The sequence below is a fragment of the Gopherus evgoodei genome, chromosome 1, assembly GCF_007399415.2.
Source record: "Gopherus evgoodei ecotype Sinaloan lineage chromosome 1, rGopEvg1_v1.p, whole genome shotgun sequence".
NCBI lineage: Eukaryota > Metazoa > Chordata > Testudines > Testudinidae > Gopherus > Gopherus evgoodei.
In genome coordinates this window covers 52,886,527-52,906,601 of record NC_044322.1, presented here as the reverse complement: position 1 = coordinate 52,906,601, position 20,075 = coordinate 52,886,527, and the positions used below count along the sequence as shown (strand labels likewise).

The window sequence follows — 20,075 nt, the reverse complement described above, 5'->3', positions numbered from 1 at the left end:
AAATCTTTTTTTTTAAACTTTCCCTTTATTTTTTTAACAGTTTACATTTAACACTGTAATGTTGTTGCCCTTTTTTTCGGTCTTTGCCGCTGCCTGATTCCATACTGCCTGTTCCAAGTGAGGTGTGTGGTTGACCAGTCAGTTTGTAACTCTGAGTTTCTACTGTATTGCTAATTCCTGCATACTGTTATTTAATTCTATTTTGTTTAAATAAGTTCTCTCTATATATCATTACCTTTCCCTTTTAAGTACTTTTTATCTTCCCTATATTTATCTCCAGGTAAAGTCTTTCTTCTTTCTTGTCATTTCCAATCGCATACACTAGATAGTTCTCTTCAGCTAGTTGAAGACCAAAAAGACACTTTCTCCTGACAAGTCTTTTCATTGCATATGGTGGTGGTGTAGCCATGTTGGTCCCAGGAAATTAGAGAGACAAGGTGGATGAGATAATATATTTTATTGGACAGCTTCTGTTGCTGAGAGAGACAAGCTTTGAGTTTCACAGCGCTCTTTTGCAGATAAGAATAAGGTCCTTCATTCTCAGTTTGCTGTCTGCCTATCTTCAACAGTAGCCAATCAGTAATTCTTGATTGTGGAGCAAGTTTCAGTGTTCAAAGAATGAATTATGTCCCTGCTGTCACTTCAGAGTTAAGTGACAGCATTCAGCCAGTCATGGTCCAGTGCAACAGAGGTAGTACTCAGTCCTGTCCTTCCGCCAAGCAAATACAATTACTTTACAAGCAGTGGAAGCTGGGACATTACATAGGCACATTCATTTTTCTTTGCAGAGGAACTATGGTCTCTTGTGCCATAATTATGTGTTCTTTTGAATGCACTAGCCCTTTTCCACCTTCAATCACATTTTTCCATTGCTGCATCTGCTCATTGTTTCTTAATTTCCCAACATTTGCTTATTGAAATCTATTACACTTGTATTAGTATATCTTACAGTAGTTGCCATTAAAATGTTAGTTTTACTTTTGTCTAATTAACTTAATCACAGTATTTCTAAAATTAATATAACAAAGTCTGCTGTAATGTTAATTACTTTCAATTTGAAAAAAATAATTTTAATAATGAGCATTGTTCAAATCTGTTTGCATGTAGTGTTCAGGTAGCCCATTGTCACTAGTACCAAACTTTCATATAACTCTCATGTTGTGATCAATTCCTCCAGTTACTGCCAATAAGTAAGTCCTGGATGGCTTTTTCTCTGTCTGAATTCTGTTTTCTGGATTGTGAAATTGTTCTTTGCATAAATTAAGAACCATTTCATGATACATGTTTAGCAAGCAGTATTTATTACTGTTACCCAGTAGATGTCTGGATAGTTAATGACCTCTTAGTGCACAATCCTGTGGTTCCTTGCTCCTAAATAGATGGTCTGGAAATTTTTATCTCTTTTATAATAAATTAGAATTAGTGTGGTATGTGTCCACTTACCAAGATACAAAAGTGTAATGGGCATAAAAGATTTCCCTCAAGGTAGTTATACATAGCCATACTCCCCCATGTCCTCCCATTCCCCAATGTATTGTCCTAGAAGCATGGAACCCAGGCATTGGCCCTCATGTTCTTTGTGTATATGTGTTTTTTCCTGGGAAAGAAGGAAGGAGACAAGTGAAAAAATCTGGAGCAAATAAAAAAAGAATTTGGATGAAAGAAAAGATTAAATTAAAAGCCAGAGCTGGGCTCTTAACCCACTAACTGGAAGTTGCAAGGGACTGGTCAAGACTTCTTATGGAGATGGATCTGCTCCAATCACTCCTCTCCAGTCTTTGATGTAGGCCTCACAGTGCAAGAAATGCCCTTTTCACTGCCACCCCCATGTATTAGCCTTGGTTTCTCCTTTGCTTTTCTTTTTTCTCTCCCCCTCACCTTACACTGGGAGAGGAAGAGCTTTGGCTGCAGCCTTTCTAGCTGTCAGTGACTTGTGTATATAGGAGTTTTCTCTTCTGTAGCTACCCAGAGAGAGAAAATTGCTGGGAGGGAAACTCATTTCCAACTCACATCTTGTAGGCCTTGAGGGTTTTAACATGCCCTCCCCTCCACCCTTTCAGACAAGGAAGGTGCTAGAGCTCTCATAGTGCATCTTGCTGCTTTGAAGTCTGCTGCCTTTCTCAGTGGTTCCTCTGCTTAGCTCGGTGCTGCTGTGGAGAGTTCTTTTGACCTCAGAGCACTGTTTGAGCTCAGAAAGGACCTTTTAAGCATCCGTTTGCGTATTCTGACTCAGGCTCTGCATAGGAAGCTTCTGCCTTTCCACTGTGCTTATATCAGGCCTGAAGTAGGGATGCTGTTTTGGCTTCAATTAAGCTGCTAAGAGAGTCTCTGTAAGCTAGCGCTGTGATGCTGCCCAGCTATTAGCTAGGTGTGCAGTTACTTTCACATTTGGTCATAGACTCATTTGATTGAGGGACTTGGATGTTGACTCATCTGCAAAAGAGAAGGTGACTTGAAGTGTGGAAGAGCATGATTGGATGATCCAACATCATTCTGACATCCAGAATAACTCTATGCCACAGAGCCCTAAGCCTCCTGCGCAAACTAAATCTTCTGTACTTTACCCTCAAGGTTCCTTTCCATGCTTTCTTCATTTAGGAACCATAAGCAGTTGGAATGATCTCCTGCCACATTCCTAAATGAACAAATTAGCCTTACTGAGGGCCCACCATCTTTCTTACACACTCAGGCAGACATGCAATATATTTGTGTGGTATAAAGCTTTTCTATACTCTTGCAGTAAGGTGTAATCTTCAGGATGATTTGGCTAACTTTCACAGAAAAGAATCCTGTCCACACTGGTAACAGAAATTCTGCTACAATTGTGTTAGCAATAACCATCCTAAAATGACGTTGACCCTAGGCTGTGTCTGCACTAGACTTTTTTCGTAGAATTGCTACTCCTAATATACCTGACCAAGTGAGCTAGCAACAGTGGGAGAGTTAGTGTTAATGAAGACTGGTGTTTTAATCATAATCTTGTTTAACACTGCCAGAGAAGATCTAGAGATGATGTGGTGTTGAAAATCCAGTCGCTTCCAGTCCCTTGTCAACATAAGAGCTCCCACTGGTGGACCATATGAGTAATAGCAAAAGTGAGAAATTTCAAGAAAAAAATATCTAGTGATCTAGTATGCAGACAAAGGCCGTTGTGTGAAATGATCCTTTGAGACTCCCTGGAGAAATATTTTTTTTAATTGTTATAGTTAAATCAGAGAAAGATCAGGTACTTAGCGCTTGGAGCCGTCATATATTTAGTACTATGTGCAGGACCGGTGCAACCATTTAGGTGAACTAGGCGGTTGCCTAGGGCGCCAAGATTTGAGGGCGCCAAAAAGCAGTGCCCCCCCCCAAAATTTTAAATGGTTGCAGCCGCTGCTGCTGGAAAGGTAGTCTGAGCTGCCCGCGGCAGCAGCTGCCTGCAGCCGGCAGCCCAGGCGCCCCCGGGTCAGTGCGCCACCGCGGCAGCCCGGCAGCCCAGGCGCCCCCGGGTCAGGCGCACCCCACAGCCCAGGCGCCCCGGGTCAGCCACGCTAGGAGCAGCCCAGGGCGCCCCCGGGGTCAGCGCCACCGTGGCAGCCCAGAGGTTTGGGCCGACGGCAGCTGCGCTGACCCAGGGGAATCCCTGAGCTGCAGGCAGAGGTCAGAATCCCTCTCCCTCCCAGAGCAGGGGCTCCAGCCTCTGCAATTTTTCTCGTTGCCCGGGGGCGCTGGCGGCTGGGCAGAGCTGTGCAGCTCTGCTTAGGGCACGTGGCAGGGGCCCTGCGACAGCGGCGCAACACCAGGGCTTCGCTTCTGGAGGAAAGTGGCGCTGCCCCCTGGCTCAGCCTCCACGTCAGCCCCAGTGAGGGGCACGGAGAAGAAAGAGCCTCAGCAGGTGGTCTGGTGGAGCGGAGGAAGAAAGAGGACCCAACGCTCATGCATTGGGCAAGGTAGCAAGTGCCTCCCCACAGGTCGGCCTCAGGTGCCTGTGCTCCTGCCCCCTTGGTCCTTGGCTGGTCCCTGCTCCTGCTCCCCTTGTGCCTGGACTGCTGAAGAGAACAGCAGCCTGCAGAACTGAGCTGCCCCAGTGCCCCCAGGCACCCCCCTGACCCCATCCCCCCCACAGCCTGACCCCCAGCTCCGAGCCTAGTCCTTCTGAGCTGGAAACCCCCTCACCCATCCCCCCACAGCCTTACCCCCAGCTCCGAGCCCAGTCCCTGTGAGCTGGAAACCCCCTCGACCCCATCCCCCCACAGCCCTGACCCCCAGCTCCGAGCCCAGTCCCTCTGAGCTGGAAACCCCTGACCCCATCCCCCCAACAGCCCTGACCCCCAGCTGAGCCCAGCCCCTCTGAGCTGGACACCCCCCTGACCCTATCTCCCCACATCCCTGAGCCCAGCCCCTGTGAGTCTGGGCACCCCTGAACCCAGAGCCCAGCTCCCCACCCAGCCGTGGGCAACAACAGCACCACCCCCAGGCAACGACAGCCCATTGGTACCAACTATCACAATCACCCAGCAACTGCCCATTATGTAATTGCAAATGTATACATACCATTACAGCTTTTAATGTTTTTAAATAATGTATTTAGTTTATTTTCAAATTATTACAAATTAATTTTTAATGTATTTCACTAGTTTTTTTACATTTCCTATACATGTTACTATAGTATTGCAAATGTTTTATGGAAGGGGCCCCCGATTTTGCTTTGCCCAAGGCCCCCTGAGTTCTCTGGGCGGCCCTGTCTGAGTTTTAAGCCCTGCTGCTGTGTTTTGCCTGCAACAGGCAGGCCTAAGCCTGTGAGTGACCCCCATAGCAGCTGCCTGAAGAAGTGCTTGGGGGAGTCATGCAGAAGGAGCATGATATTTGTTTGAGTTCTCTCTCATGGAGGCTGTGCTCCACTTGGTGCAGGACAGCAGTCTCAGCAGGATTCTAGGCCCAGCCTTGCCTCAGTTTGTAGATTTGTAGTGCACCCATCACCGGGCTCAGTCTGGCACCGCTACCCCTCACCAGTGCCCAAGAAGCAGTCAAAAAAGTTGGATGGACTGGTTAGGTTAGTTGTCATGCTGTTGCTTGGCCAGTGCAGAGACCACTGAATGCATAGTATTCCTCTATGATGTTCTGTCATGAGCAAAATTGGCATGTTATGAGGTAGTGCCTGTGAGGGACAGGTGTCTGTTTATGTATCCAGCCATCATGTCTTAGGTCTTCTTGGGGGAGAGCTTTTCCATCCTGCTTTCATTGGTGACATCTGTGATGCTCTGGTAGACATCTATGAAGACAATACTCTGACAGGATCATCTGGCAATACATCACGAGTTGATGCAAAGGCTCTTACAAAAGCCATTTCTAGTTTCAAGTTTCTTGTTTCTCTTGTTTTGTGGTATGACATATTGTTTTAGATCAACATTACTAGCAAACAACTTCAGGCAAAAGAATTTGATATATGTAATGCCATTAATCAACTTGGAGAAACCAAGAAGTTTCTTGTGGGCCGCAGAAGTGACGCAGCCTTTGAGAAAACATTGGTAGATGCAGGTGAACTTGCGGAGGAGTTGGATGTACCGGCACTTTTTGAACCAGATCCAATCCGTATTAGAAAGAAGAGGAAGCAGGTCACATATGAAGCAGATGACGAACCTATTTATGATCTGAAAGAAAAATTCGAAGTGAACTTTTACTTTGCAGTCATTGACACAGCAATACATTCGGTTGAAGAAAGATTCACATTGATGCAGCAAATTAGTTCAGTATTTGGCTTCATATATGATGTTTACAGTTTGCAAAATAAAACACCAAAGCAAATTATGGAACATTGCTTGAATCTGGAGAAAGCTTTGCAACATGGTGAATCCAAAGATATTGATGCCTTTGACTTGTGCAGTGAGTTGCAAGCTATTGCAAGACGAGTCCAAAGGAGTTCATCACCGCAAGATGTATTGAACTTCATATGGGAAAATAAGCTGACAGATAGTGTCTCTAACACAGTTATTGCTCTTCGCATCCTCTTGACTCTCCCAGTTTCTGTGGCCAGTGGTGGGCGAAGCTTCTCGAAGCTCAAGTTGATAAAAACATATATGCGAACATCAATGTTGCAACAAAGACTTGTTGGGCTATCTACCTTGTCAATAGAACATGACATTGCTCACAGCATTGACTTGGAGGAACTTGTTTCTAAATTTGCTAAACTTAAAGCGCAGAAACATAAATTCTAAATTATAACATGTTACTCTGTGACCGTGTATTGTGTATAATGTATGTCTTTTGGGGGGGGGGGCACGCAAGATGGAAGTTTCACCTAGGGCACAAAATATCCTTGCACCGGCCCTGGCTATGTGTGCAAGAAATTCACTTATCTTTTCAGGTAGATTTTGCATGCAATTTTTTCCCTCTGCTTTCCAAATAGAAGATACACTGTTACACTTATCAGTGATATTCTCATGTTGATAACTTCATCAGGAGCAAATGGGAAAGGAAGATGTGAAAACAATTCATAATTTGTCAGGTCTTTAAAGAAAGCCTGGAAAAGTTCAAGAGTAAAGAGCTAAGAAGAATAAGAATAGGTGGGTGGAGAGATCCACTAAAAAGATAATGGAATTACTAACAAAAGTTTCTAAAGTGGACAAGGTTAGAGGCCCAAAATTTGAGAAAATATATGGAGATGTGTCAGTGAGGACAGAGAAAACAGGAATAAGACTGCATATAGTGGAAGAACTGCTTATGGAGCAAAATGTGTGAGCCAGAGTTCTCATTTGCAGCCCACACTCTGACACAGTATCCCTCTTTTTTGTTCCCACATGGACACAGTCTGTTAAGAGACAACAACATGTAATGGTAGCTAAACATTAATGTCTTTGTTTTAGATGAGGTGCTGTATGTTGACATTGAAGACGTGTCCTTTTAAATCTTTTTTTCATAATTCATAACTCAGGAAACTCCAGCTGTACATCAGTTTCAACATATAATATAGAAGTTTGGCATTTTCCAAATTTATAAAAAAAGGATACAAAAATAGTGGAATATGGGAGAAGGTTGAGGCTTAAATCTCATTAAGAGCACATAAGGGTTTATTTTTAGAAAACATAGCAGCCAGTATTATTCACTATAAGAATGCTAAAGCCAGCAAAACAAAATCACAACATAAAGGAAAGCATGTCTGAATGTGAGGATGAATTTTCTTATGCAAGCTGTTTTCTAGAAATCCATTTTTTTAAACAAGTTCAAACAAGTTTGTGTTCCACAGAATAAATGGTCTACAAAGTGGTTTGTTTTGGTCTTTTTCCCCCATCAAATTTCATATACACTCTTTCCCCCATTATCTTTCATTTTTTAAATATTAGTGTTGATATCTCAAATGAAAAGCATTTTATTTAAAATTTTCTTTCCAGTAAATTTGTTAAGAAGACAACCACCTCTAAAGTGTGGTGCCTGGGTGGACATTTCAAGCACACACGTATCCAGTTGCTCAGTAAGAGTATGTCTACACTACAAAGTTGTTGACAAAACTTTTGTCTTTCCTGGGTACTTAAAAAAGTCCCCCCCAAAAGAGAAAAGTTTCGTCAACGCAAGTGGCAGTGTGAACATGGCTCCTGCCAACAAAGCTAATTCCACTTGTGGGACTGGAAGTATTTTGTTGGCAAAAGTGCTGACAGAGCGTTTACACGCTGACTTTTAGCGACAAGGCTGTGTCAAGACAGCCTTGTCATTAAAAGCTCCATGGTGTAGACAAGCCTAAGTGATGCTGTTATTCGGAGATTTGTTTTCTACTGTAACAATGTCTGGGATTTGTTACATTTGTGAAAATGCAGTGATTGGGGGATTGGAGAGAGCAGAAGAGGCTGCTGAATTTGATGGGTATTAAATGGCCATTTGTGGCTCTGCTTGATGCCAAGTGTTTTTACCTTTTTTATGTGGTGGTGGTTTTGTGTATACAAGTGCTTTTGGTTTAGCATGGTGTGATGGTACTTGGGGTATCCAGGACTGTGAGTCACCTTGTTTACCCCCTGCATCCAGCAAAAGGGAGGCTTTTTTATGGTAACTGGATGTCAGTCCCCTGACACTGCCAGCCCTTCACTACTCAAGTACGCTCTTCTGGGCTTATGCCAGCCCTTCCTTTTCTTGCAGGTTAACAATAGGCTCACCCAAATCCCTTTGAGTCATGCCTCTGTGATATCCAGTCACTGACACTGGCTACTGACTGTATTTCCCGATCTTCTGCACTGAAAGGTGTAGGCGTGTCCCAGTTTACCAGTTTTACCTTAAACCACACAGCATTTGTGAGCACTTAACAAAAAGGATTTATGTAAGAAATAATAAAGATTTAATTAGGAACAAGAAAGAGTGGTGAAAACAAGATGTTACTATATGAAACACAATCATAAAGCAAACCTGGATCTACACTTATAAACAGTTACCTTCTTATCTAATAAAGTAGATTTTCCCAAAAGTTCAGTCCATTGCAGAGCTAAATGGTTTCTTCCAGAATCAGGATCCAAATGTCCATGAAAGCGTTCCCCCTCTTCCAAGGTTTTTCCTCACTGAAGTTCCTTTTTCTAAACTATGTTATATTGAAAACAGTCCTTTGTTTCTATTCACAGGCAGGGTGAACTCCCGACATGTTGCAGTTTCTTTTCTACCTTAAGTAGTTTTGATTGATTGTTGTTCTTTGATGATTTTCCACTGACTGTTCTGGGAGGGGCAGGGTAGGCAATAGGATCTAACTTCAGTACTGGACAGATGGTTAGAAACTATAGTAAATAAAAGGAATTATCAGACACATACATAAACACAATTGTTGGGGAAGAGTCAACATGGCTTTTGCAAAGAGAAGCTATGCTTCCACAAATCTATTAGAATTCTTTGAAGGTGTCAGTCAGTATATAATGTGCTAGGATTTAAGAAAGTCTTTGACAACATCCTTCACCAAAGGCTCTTAAGGAAACTAGGTAGATAGGATAACAGGAAAGATCCTCTGATAGATCAGTAACTGATTAAAAGATAGGAAACAAAAGGTAGGAATAAATGATCTGTTTTCAGAATGGAAAGAGGAAAACATTGGGGTCCACCAAGGATCTGTACTGGGACCTGTACTGTTTAACATATTCATTAATAATCTGGAAAAGGGAATAAACGGTAAAGTGGAAAGTTTGCACAATACACAATTATTCAAGATAGATAAGTCCAAAGCTGACTGTGAAGGGCTTCAGGGGATCTCACAGAACTGGGTAACTGTGCAACAAAATGGCAGATGAAATTCAACATTGATAAGTGCAAAGTAATGCACCTTGGAAAAAGTAATCCCAACTACTCTTACGTAATGATGGGTTTTAAATTAGCTGTTATCACTCAAGAAAGAGTCACTTGGAGTCACTGTAGATAATTCTCTGAAAATTTCAGATAAGTGCTCAGCAGCGGTCAAAAAGGCTAATAGTGTTAGGAACCACTAGGAAAAGGATAGAAAATATTATAATGCCACTATATAAATCCATGGTGCACTCACACCTGGAATACTATGTCCAGTTCTGCTCACTTCATCGCAAAAAGGCTATAGTGGAACTGGAAAAAGTTCACAGACATGCAACAAAGATGATTAAGGATATGGAATGGCTTCCATATAAGGAGAGAGAAAAGATTAGGGCTGTTCATCTTAGAAAAGAGACAATTAAGGGGAAATATAATAGAGGTCTATAAAATCATAAATGGTGTGGAAAAAGTGAACATAGACATGTTACCCTTTCCTGCAATACAAAAACCAGCTGTCACCTGATGAAATTAACAGACAACAGCTTAATACAAACAAGAGGAAGTTCTTTTTCCACACCAAGCACAATTAACCTGTGGAAACTCATTGCCATGGATATTGTGATGCACAAAAAGTGTAACTGGATTTTAAAAAAAACAAGATAAGTTCATGGAGGAGATAGGTCCATGATTACTTGTTAGCCAAGATGGTCAAGGGCTGCATCCTCAGGCTTGGGGCAACTCTAAACTGCTGACTTTCAGAAGCTAGGAGGTGGATTGCTCACTGTTCTACTGCCTGCACTGTTCTGTACATTCCCCTGAATCTCTGGTACTGACCACTGTTGGAGACAGAACACTGGACTAGATGGACCATTGGTCTGACACATTATGGCTGTTCTTATGTTATGTTTTTACCTTCTGGGGACTGATTTCTACTCCAAGTTCTTAGGCATACTTTCAATATAAGTACATATTCCTTAATATTATCCTTACCTACATCTCACAACGATTCTGAGTCTTGACAAGTTACAAGCTTTCTGCAGATACCCTACATGTTACTCTTTATGAATAAGTATCCTGCAAGACATGTGTTTGGTGTAGTAAGTTTGCCAGATCTGAAGTGAGAGCTGTTTGCAAAGAACAGGGGACCCTTTGTAACGAGTCTCTGTGTCACACAGGGGTGATTAAGCTGTTGAGCCTTCAAAAATGCTGAAATCCCCAGCTTCATGTTAGCAAAGCACTCCAGAATTAAGCACTCAAGCAAAGTGCAGTTTCTTTTCCACACTAGTCACCATCTTGTATAATGAGAGGGACAAGTATCAGATTAATAGCTTAAAGTTGCATTTGTTAAGGAGTTTTGGCTCCAAAACGGACCAATCATAAAACAGTCTAATTGGGTAAGAGAATATTCTCGGATTCTAAATATCTATTGTAATTAATGGAACCCTTCATTGTTGAACATTTTTTTTAAATGACCAGTTTTTGTGAGCTCCTGTTGTCACCCTGTTTGTTAGATTGGCTCACTTCTAACAGGATGATCCTAAGGCATCCTGGATTTCCACAGTTCCCACTATTTGTTTGGAGGTTCATCAAGTGTCATCACGTTGCATGTTGATGTACTATTAAAATAATCATGCAGTAAAAAAGGCATGAACTAAATTGGCAACACAACACAGACAAATGTTGCTATGTTGTGCTGGGAGAGGAGTGTCCCCTCAAACTTACAGAAGTGGCAAGTCTGCAGCTGTAGTTAACTAAAAAATACTGCTCACAGATAGGCTTGGGACTCCGTCCAGCTCTTGGACCACTCCACTTTCACCTTCCTATGCCTGAACTCTCACTTAGGCCAGTGGTTCTCAACCTTTCCAGTCTACCTGTACCACTTTCAGGAGTCCTGACTTGTGCTTGCGTACCCATTTCACCTCACTTAAAACTGCTTGCTTACAAAATCAGACATAAAAAATACAAAAATGTCACAGCACAGTATTACTGAAAAATTGCTTTTTCATTTTGTCTGTATGAAATGTTAGTTGGTACTGACTTTGCTAGGGCTTTTTATGTAATCTGTTGTAAAACTAGGCAAATACTTAGATGAGTTGATGTAGCCCTGGAAGACCTCTGTGTACCCCAGGGGTATGCATAGCCCTTGAGAACTATTGACTTAGGCTTGATTACCTGCTCATGACATCTACTTTAAACTCTGCAGATTCTTTCAAGAAGCCAGAAGATGGAACCCAGAGGGCAACTTTGTAAGCAAGGAGACAGAGGTGGTAGGTAGGGAATTTCTTCTGCTACAATCCAGGAGTGTCAACAGGATTGCAGATGAGGAATCAAAGAAGGTGTTCTGGTATACTATCCTAGTGTGAGCACGTGGGGCTTGGCTCAACTGTATGTAACCACCATGGCTTGAGGCCACCACTGATTCCCAGAGCTGTGCTGACATCATCAAATATGTGAATTCAAAAGTACTATCACCAAACAGCTATGTTTCATTTCACTCCCACTGGGGGAAAAAAAGAGAGTAAACAGAAGTACATCAAATAGGAAAGACCAAAGCTATTTACAAACAGCTACAGCAAAATGCAAAATAAAACAAGGACCATTGCTGACTAAAATATCCAATAAAAGATACTACCTCCCCATCTTGTCTCTTGTTGATTAACACAGATTAAATTATACTGATACTGTACAAACAAGGTTAATTTTTTCAGAGGCAATCTACTATCCTTATGGGGGAATTTTTCTAGGACATTTTGAATAGTAAGGACCAATGAAGAAATGACCTTTTCTCTCTCTCTGTTGTATTCTTCCAAGAATACCATGCCTGTAATTGGGCTTCCTTCTGTTTCACAATTTACAGTAACAAAAACAAAAAACCCCACCACCCTTGGATGATATCAACCGTTTTATTTCTCTTCATTTGTGCTTTCAGAGATCAGCTGCAAAAAGAATACAAAAGCCTCCAGGGTAGCAAGAGAGGCATGTATTGACTTTTTTTTCCCAAGTGCACATGCTTTTTAGGATGCAAATATACCACTTGTGGTGCTCAGACTCAGAGCCAGTATTTCTGTATTACAAACAGTTGCAGAATGGCCAGAAAAAAATCCAACGAGCCTCTCGTACCTGTTGAATAAGCTAATAGCACTAGAAAAGAATAGCCATAGACCTCTGTGAAGAAAAGGGGCATACCTATGTGGTTTCTTATTAGTTGCTGCAACAGGCTACAGTTTGTCAGATTTGAGGAAGAGAATTGTCAAAGGTGAAAGGTCTCAGGATTTATTTTACCATCGGAATGTAGGCTGACATTTGCCCCAGTCTAAACCAGAAAACCCAGGCCCCACTTTAGGAATACATCTCCATTCAGAAAAAGTGCTGAAGTACATTCTTAAAGTATGTGCTTAAGTGCTTTCCTGCATTGGGAACCCAGTCCTGATAAAACTATGACGAATATTGGACATCAGCTGTTGTTACTGGATGTAGCTGTAACTTGTGATCCTATCTGATTGAGACTCAGTATAGAATTAAAAGGCATCTTCAGCTGCTTCCAAACTCAGTAGTTTGCTCTGTGACCCCAGTAGCCAAGGGCTCAAAACACTGCCTGAGGGAAGGGAGATTCTAAACCCACAGAACAGAGTCATTAACTTTAGGATTTTCTAATCCAAGTGAATTAACAAACTAAAACCCTTCACAAGGCCAGGACATGAGATGCTAAACTAGTGACCTATCTGAATATATAATTTGTATATTAATTCTTGTTTAAGATTATTTATACAGAAAGTTCATTGTTTAGTGTTGGAGGAGAGCAACTCTTGCTGTCATTCTTTACCATTATTACATGACATTACTAGTATTTTTGCAACATGTATGGACAGAGCTTGGATCCTGCAGCTTTCTCCTCTTCCACTGATCCTCTCTTTTGCCTTGTACCCTCCTGACCTACTTTGGTGCTCAAACCCCAACTGGTGAAACACTTTTTTCTTTTTATACTATGCAGAGAAATTAATCTTCAGTAGGATATTCAACATGTGAAGACAACAGCAATTAGGAAAAGGACTGACAATTTTGAAGGAGTCCAGGGAGAATTCTTTTTAAAGTCATATTTATTAAAAATAACTAGGTTTCAGAGTGGTAGCTGTGTTAGGCTGTATCAGCAAAAACAATGAGGTGTCTTTGTGGCATTTTAGAGATTAACAAAAGCCCAACTAAATTTATTAGTCTCTGAGGTGCGACAAGGACTCTTTAAAAAAACAAACAAAAAAACTAGTTAGTATTAGTAAAATGGATGTTTCTGGCATCAGAAGGAGCCCCTCAACACAAAGGTCCTAATTGTGCAGAGCTGGCATCCATGCTCTTATCCCACATACCTCCCTGCTTCCAGGGAGGGCAGCTTGAACGGAGGAAATGGGGTGGACGGAACACCCCTACAAGTTAATTAGCACCTGCTCTGACCCTGGAAGACAGACTCAGTCCAGCCGGCGCAGGCTCAGAGAGGGAGTAGCAAAGGTGAACCGTAGCGTTTATTTGCGCCCTTACCCGCCTGCTCAGCAATAGAGCCAGCCAAACCCCAGCCCGTTTAGGAGAGGCGGACACGGAACATGTCCTGCGCTCCATCAGGGTTAGGCTCCCATCACCCAAGTATCCCAATGGCATCAGGGCCGCGATCACCCTCCCACAGTCGGGGAAGCCAAGCGCCGCCTTGGGCGTTTTGCGTCGGTGGATCGGAGCAAACCCAGAACGGGGAAGCCGGGGACTGGCAAGCACCATCCACACAGGGTTACTGCAGCAGGCAGTGCCTCTCGCCTCGCCTCGCTGCGCAGCCGCCGTCCGCACAGACAGAGGCTCCCCACGCCCTCCTGCGTGTGCGCCCAGACCGGCCAGCTTGCGCTCCAGGCAGGCTTCCCCGCTCCCGATTGGATGCCGGCTGCCGCGCGGGGGGAGGCGGTGGGGGCGGGGCTCCCGGAAGTGCCGCTGCCACATTGGCTCGGCGTGGGAGGGCGGGGCGCTTTAGTTGCAGGGGTGGCGCTGGTTGTCGCGCGAGCTGCTGTTTTGCTACCTGGTTCTGAGGGATTCCACGGGGCGCGAGTCGCGGTCCCTCCTCCTCCTGTTGTTGCTGCAGACCGGCGCCGCCCCCTGCCCCTCCGCAGCCCGAGCCCGGCGGCGCTGCCCATGGCCGCTGAGATCCAGCCCAAGGCGCTGACCCGCAAGCCCGTCCTGCTCAGCAAGGTGGAGGGATCCCAGGATGTAGTGAGCATGGCCGCGATCGTGCCCAAGGAGGACGGGGTCATCAGCGTCTCCGAGGACAGGTACTGGCAGGGGGAGGCGGGCACGCCGCTTCGGCCCCGCCTGCAGCCAGGGCGGCAGTGCCGGGGGTCCCCACGGAGCGTGTGTGGGTCCGCGAGGGTGCCACGTGTGTGTGGGCGTGCATGAGGGAAGCCCGCTTGGGGCTGGGGTCTCGCAGTGGTCTGCCTGCAGGGGGCAAGGGGCTGTGTATGCAAAAACTGGGGTGGGGATTGCTCTGCGTGCATCAAACCTGTCCCCGTGGTTAGAGGGGCGATCCGCTGGGTGCCGGGCTGACCTGTTTTGCACAAGGCAACAACGAACGAGTTGCTCGGGCAGAGCATACGCCGAGTAGATTAAATATTGATCAGGCGTATTATGTGTGCACACTGCTCACTCTGCCATGGAGCTCACCGTTTCATGGTAACCCTGCTGCATCTGTCTGTGATGTGCATGATTCAGATTACACAGAGGTGAGCAAGAAGGATATGTTGTGGCTGATGGCTGGTCAAAACCGATAACGTATCTTTAATTAACTCTTATATCGGATACTTCAGGGGATTCCGTTTTGTGATCATACATGTTAAAATGGTCTGTCCTGAAAATTGAAGTGAGTCATTTTCCATAATATGCCTATGTTACTGTGATCAGAAGTGATGTGCAAGTCAGGGCATGACTTTTCCTTTATCATAAAAATGTATGGAGGGTTTCACAAATGATGCTCCTTGAAAATTCATATCAGTATATTTACAGAAGCCAAACTGGGTTTTTTTCCAGTCCAACATTGTACTTCAGCAGGCCTTTAAAATAACAGTTGTGTTGTTGTGTGTGTTGATTGGTAACTTCATAAGGAGCTGCTAATGTTTGTAGCAAAATGTCATTCAAATTACTGTAGTCTCATTCAATTTCTCTTTATATTGTTGTCATTTTAAAATCAGCATTCAGAAAGATATGTCAAACTCAGTTGATAACAGTGAGCTACAACAGTTTGCACTGAATAGCTTTTTGTGTATTTTAATTTTATAAGCTACAGTTAGGTAAAACTGCTAGATTAGGGAATCAAACTTTTAAACCTTTCAATACGGTCAGTTTATATTACTCTTTAATCTGTGTGTGTTTTGATGTGTAATTTGTCAGACCAGTTTAAACATATGCAGCTTTTGACAAATCTGTGTGAGATTTATTTTGACACTAGACAGAAGACACCAATGTTGTTCGCTGAAACAGCGCTTCTCATTCTTATCTAACAAAAACATTTCCTGGTAGTTCTTTTAAAAATAACTTATCTAAAGGATAAGAAACTAGTCCAATATCCAGTACTGTAAAACTGCAAAAGTGTCTGGTATTTTTATAATTTTTAGTGGTCTTATTCCACAATATAAAAGTATGTCTTAAGCCATCCAATAATGCTTCTTTTCTTTTCTGAAAGAGTTCAAATTTACTTCATTTAGTGGCATTTCCTCTTACATCTAGAACGGTTTCATTTTGTTAACTCTATAGGAATGCTTTCCCTTAAAATATAAAATTGCCCCATGATCCTAATTGGAACCATTCTAAAATGTAGTTTCATCATCACTCAAGCAAAAATCACTTGACTTATCTGCCCCAACAGAATGTTTAAAAAAAAAAAGTGTTGGCCCACAGGCACACTATCTCAGATTCAGGATTTTGCTCTTTTGTCAATGTACTTGTATAGAAAAAAAATCTAAATTCTGCCATAAGTTAGTTTCTGGTTAACAGTTTGATACATGAACTATACAAAATCTCATTAAAGTTCATCTATTCCTTGGGCTCCAATAAGCTCTGTTATCTGCTATGAAAAGAAAACACTTACGCTTCTAAGAGGCAGGTATATTGTGGAATTGATAGTGACTGAAAATGTGAAATCCACTTATTTTAAGTGTTATGGCCAAATTTTGCTATGTGAAACACTGAGTAAAGCATGAGTATAGTAGGAGTAAGAACTGGATACATTTATGGAGGATAGGTCCATCAATGACTATTAACCAGGATGGGCAGGAATGGTATCCCTAGCACATGCTTGCCAGAAGTTGGGAATGAGCGACAGGGGATGGGTCTTTTGATGATTATCTGTTCTGTTCATTCTCTGTGGAGCACCTGGCACTGGATACTGGGCTAGATGGGCCTTTGGTCTAATCCAGTAGGGCCATTCTTAAAATGATATGAGTTGGCGCATAGTGACGTGCTGAAATGTTCACTGATGTTCTGCACTGGAAGAAAATATTTCTCAAATATTCTTTATCTTAATAGAGTGAATGTACCTAGTATCTCTCCCTTAGAGAAAGAGAGAGTCCATTTGTTCCTTGCACTACTTCTTACAAGGTACAACCCCTCCTAATTTTAAGTGCCAGAATAGCAGCATGACACTATAAGTTAATGGTCTGTACTTCATGTAGAGATTCTCTGTTAAAAAGAGCCTTGGTCTAAAGGAGCATATAGTAAAGTGGAGATCTGGAGAGTGTCTCCAAGGAACATAGTATTTTAAAATCTTGTGGTCTGATGATTAATCTGCCTGTTGGTAAAATTGGTTAAAAGTGATTCCTTGCTTCTTACCTGTAGATGTTTGGAGTGCTGTTGGCAGTACAGGGTGGATCTAGGAAAACTACCTAACAAAGGCACCTCTAATGTGGAAACCTTCTGACTCTTCTGCTTGATGCTATTACATTCTTTCATTAACTACACTTAATTCATTACTTTAGGTAGAAATGGATTTAGGTAAGTGGATGTTCATTTCTGGATTCATAGCTGAAGTAGTACATTATTTCAGTGGTCACTATTTCTTTTGCAGTTAAGGAATTTGAGATATCGGTTAAGCTTTATTTGGAGGAAACAGCAACTTGGGAATAAACTTGTAGCCTTCTTGTTACGGAGACGAGCATGGTAGGGGAATGCACCAAGTGACAACATTTGCTTTCATCATTTCAGTGCTATGCTGCCTCCTAGTTGGATTTCCCATTTAACATTGACTCTCATTTTGTATTGGCTTATGTACTCCAATTATGTAGTTGCTTTTAGAGGTGGTTGGAAACTATAAAGCGCTAGTAATGAATGTGGAGAGTTTATGCCTGTTTCCTTTCCTTACAGAAGGAGGTGGTAGTTCTGGCTGAGGTGAGACCTATTATATGTAGAGCTCTGCAAATCTGCAGATATCTGGTTTATATCCGCAGATACAGATATCTGTGGACCACATTTGCGGATCGCAGATTGGATGCGGATAGAAATTTTGTATCTGCATAGGGCTCTAATTATGTGTGTCAGTTGTATGTGAGATACTCTGAAATGTATTAATTAGCTTCAGTTGGAATAACTTGTATCCAATGTTTGGGATTAGGAGTTTTTTATGAATGCAAAGGGAGTCATCAACTGACTCTTTGCTAAACATTGATAGTGTTAGGAAAAATCGAAGCTAGGCTTTAAGGTGCATGTCTGTTTTGCATCATCTGGCTCTTCATTTCATAAACTGTCTAGGATAGGGGTCTTGATGTCTTTTTTTTTTTTTTTTGTATTTTGTTCAATGCCCAGAGTTGTGCCTGGGTTCATTGCTTTGTAAACTTTAAGGATCATTTTAAACAATAGCTAACAATACCCTCATGGTTGATGCAATATGAGAACCTGAACAGAATGTACTTTATCTGTATAACAGCAACATTCTTAAAGTTGACTCTGTCAAATATAAAGGATGTATTCATTTATTTTTAAAGTTCTTGAGATTTTTGGTTTCAATTTGTTTGGGTAGATATCCCACGTCATGATAAATATTAGGGAATGGTATAATGTATGTGATGTGGATGCACATTGGAACAAATACTTGTCTAACTTTATTTTGACTGTTTGTTTTAGAAGAAGTGAGTATAGTGACAGTTAAAGCTTATCTAAGAATGTTTGTTTAAATCTGATAAGGTGAAGTTCTGAGAACAAGATTACAAGCTCTGCTAAAAAACTGTTGGATCTGACAGCCACTTAGGTCCCAGCCCGTAGAATCCTGTATCATACATAGTTTAGATTGAAAGTGTGCCTAAGTATAAAAATCTTTAGGCTAAATGTTGGAATATTTAAGGTTCCAAAACTGAATGTCTTTTTGGTCTTAAATTTTCAGAGCCCCTTGAATTTAATGATACATATTGGCCAAATTCTCAAAGGTGCTGAGCATTCCTACTTTCCATTGACTTTAGAGAAAATCAGGGTGGATAGAATTTAATTTTTTCAAACCAAAAAAATCTAATTTTTCTTTAAATCCTTTAAAAAGCTAAATCTATTTGAAATTGACAACCAATGTTAAGGCCTAAATTTAATATCCATTAAAATAATTTAAAAAAATATTAAGCAGTACATGTTTGGTGCCAAGTTTTAAAAAAAGTCAAACACCTGAGCTGCTGTAAGTCCCTGGCGAAGCACCTGGAGCTAGAGTTTGTTGAAGTGCTAAAAACCAGCTTTTGATAGCAGTAGTCTTGTCCGCAGCTGTGAGAGAATATTTTCTTTTTAGTTTATTCAGCTAGTTCATAATTTGTTCAAAGTTAAGAAACCAGCGTAAATTGAAAAAGCAGAAAAGTTTGTTCTCTTCCAGTTCTCAGTGATTTGAGCATTGGCCTGCTAAACCCAGGGTTGTGAGTTCAATCCTTGAGGGAGCCATTAGGAAACAGGTTTTTTTTTTTTTTTTTTTTAACCCCAGTCTGGGAATTGGTCCTGCTTTGAGCAGGAGGTTGGACTAAATGACCTCCTGAGGTCCCTTCCAACGCTGATATTCTATTATATGATTGGCAAAGAATCCTGTGGCACCTTACAGACTAACAGACGTTTTGGAGCATGAGCTTTTGTGGGTGAATACCCACTTCGTCGGATGCATCTGACGAAGTGGGTATTCACCCACAAAAGCTCATGCTCCAAAACGTCTGTTAGTCTGTAAGGTGCCACAGGATTCTTTGCTGCTTTTACAGATCCAGACTAACATGGCTACCTCTGATACTTGACATTATTCTATGCTTCTAATTCATGAATAAAAAACAGCTGAGAGGATGAGATCAGTTATAAAATTCTTGAAGGGCATAACGGTTTCTAATCATCCGTTGAATTTACTAAGCACAGATACTTGGAATAAATCAGTTTTAAATGCAGAAGAGGTTTTGATAAACTTTCTAATAAAAGTATTCCTATATAATTACTTAAATGTGTGTAGATCTAGTGTATCCCCCGACTAGCAAAAAGAAGCACAATTTAGTGTATAGGCTATATTTGGTTGCAAATCAGCATGTTTTAATAGTTACCAGCCAAAGAGAATCAACTTTACTTTAGGAAAATAACTAAAATGTAAAAATGCAAAACACAGTTAAAATCAATGTCTTGAATCAAGGTTTCCTGCTGTTTTTAAATTATTACAATTGATGATTTAAATCATTTCAGTTGAAATCAGACCACCCTGGAGGAGGTTGTGTGTGCAGGTCATTAGCATGTCACAAGTTCAAGTCACTGGACAAATATTAAATCTTCATCACAGCATTGTGAGGGAGGTAGCTATCCTTAGCTAAACATTGGATACAGAGGGAGAAATGGATTGACTT

General features: G+C 41.9%; 1 protein-coding gene across 1 annotated transcript in view; it reads left to right on the top strand.

Annotated features, from left to right (window-relative positions):
- Nucleotides 1-14,249: 14,249 nt before the first annotated feature.
- WDFY2 (WD repeat and FYVE domain containing 2) overlaps nucleotides 14,250-20,075 on the top strand; it is a 125,183-nt gene continuing 119,357 nt past the window's right edge. Inside the window, exon 1 of the mRNA XM_030564340.1 lies at nucleotides 14,250-14,525. Coding sequence (XP_030420200.1) covers nucleotides 14,389-14,525 — 137 coding nt within the window. The 5' untranslated portion in view covers nucleotides 14,250-14,388. The remainder of the gene's footprint in view (nucleotides 14,526-20,075) is intronic.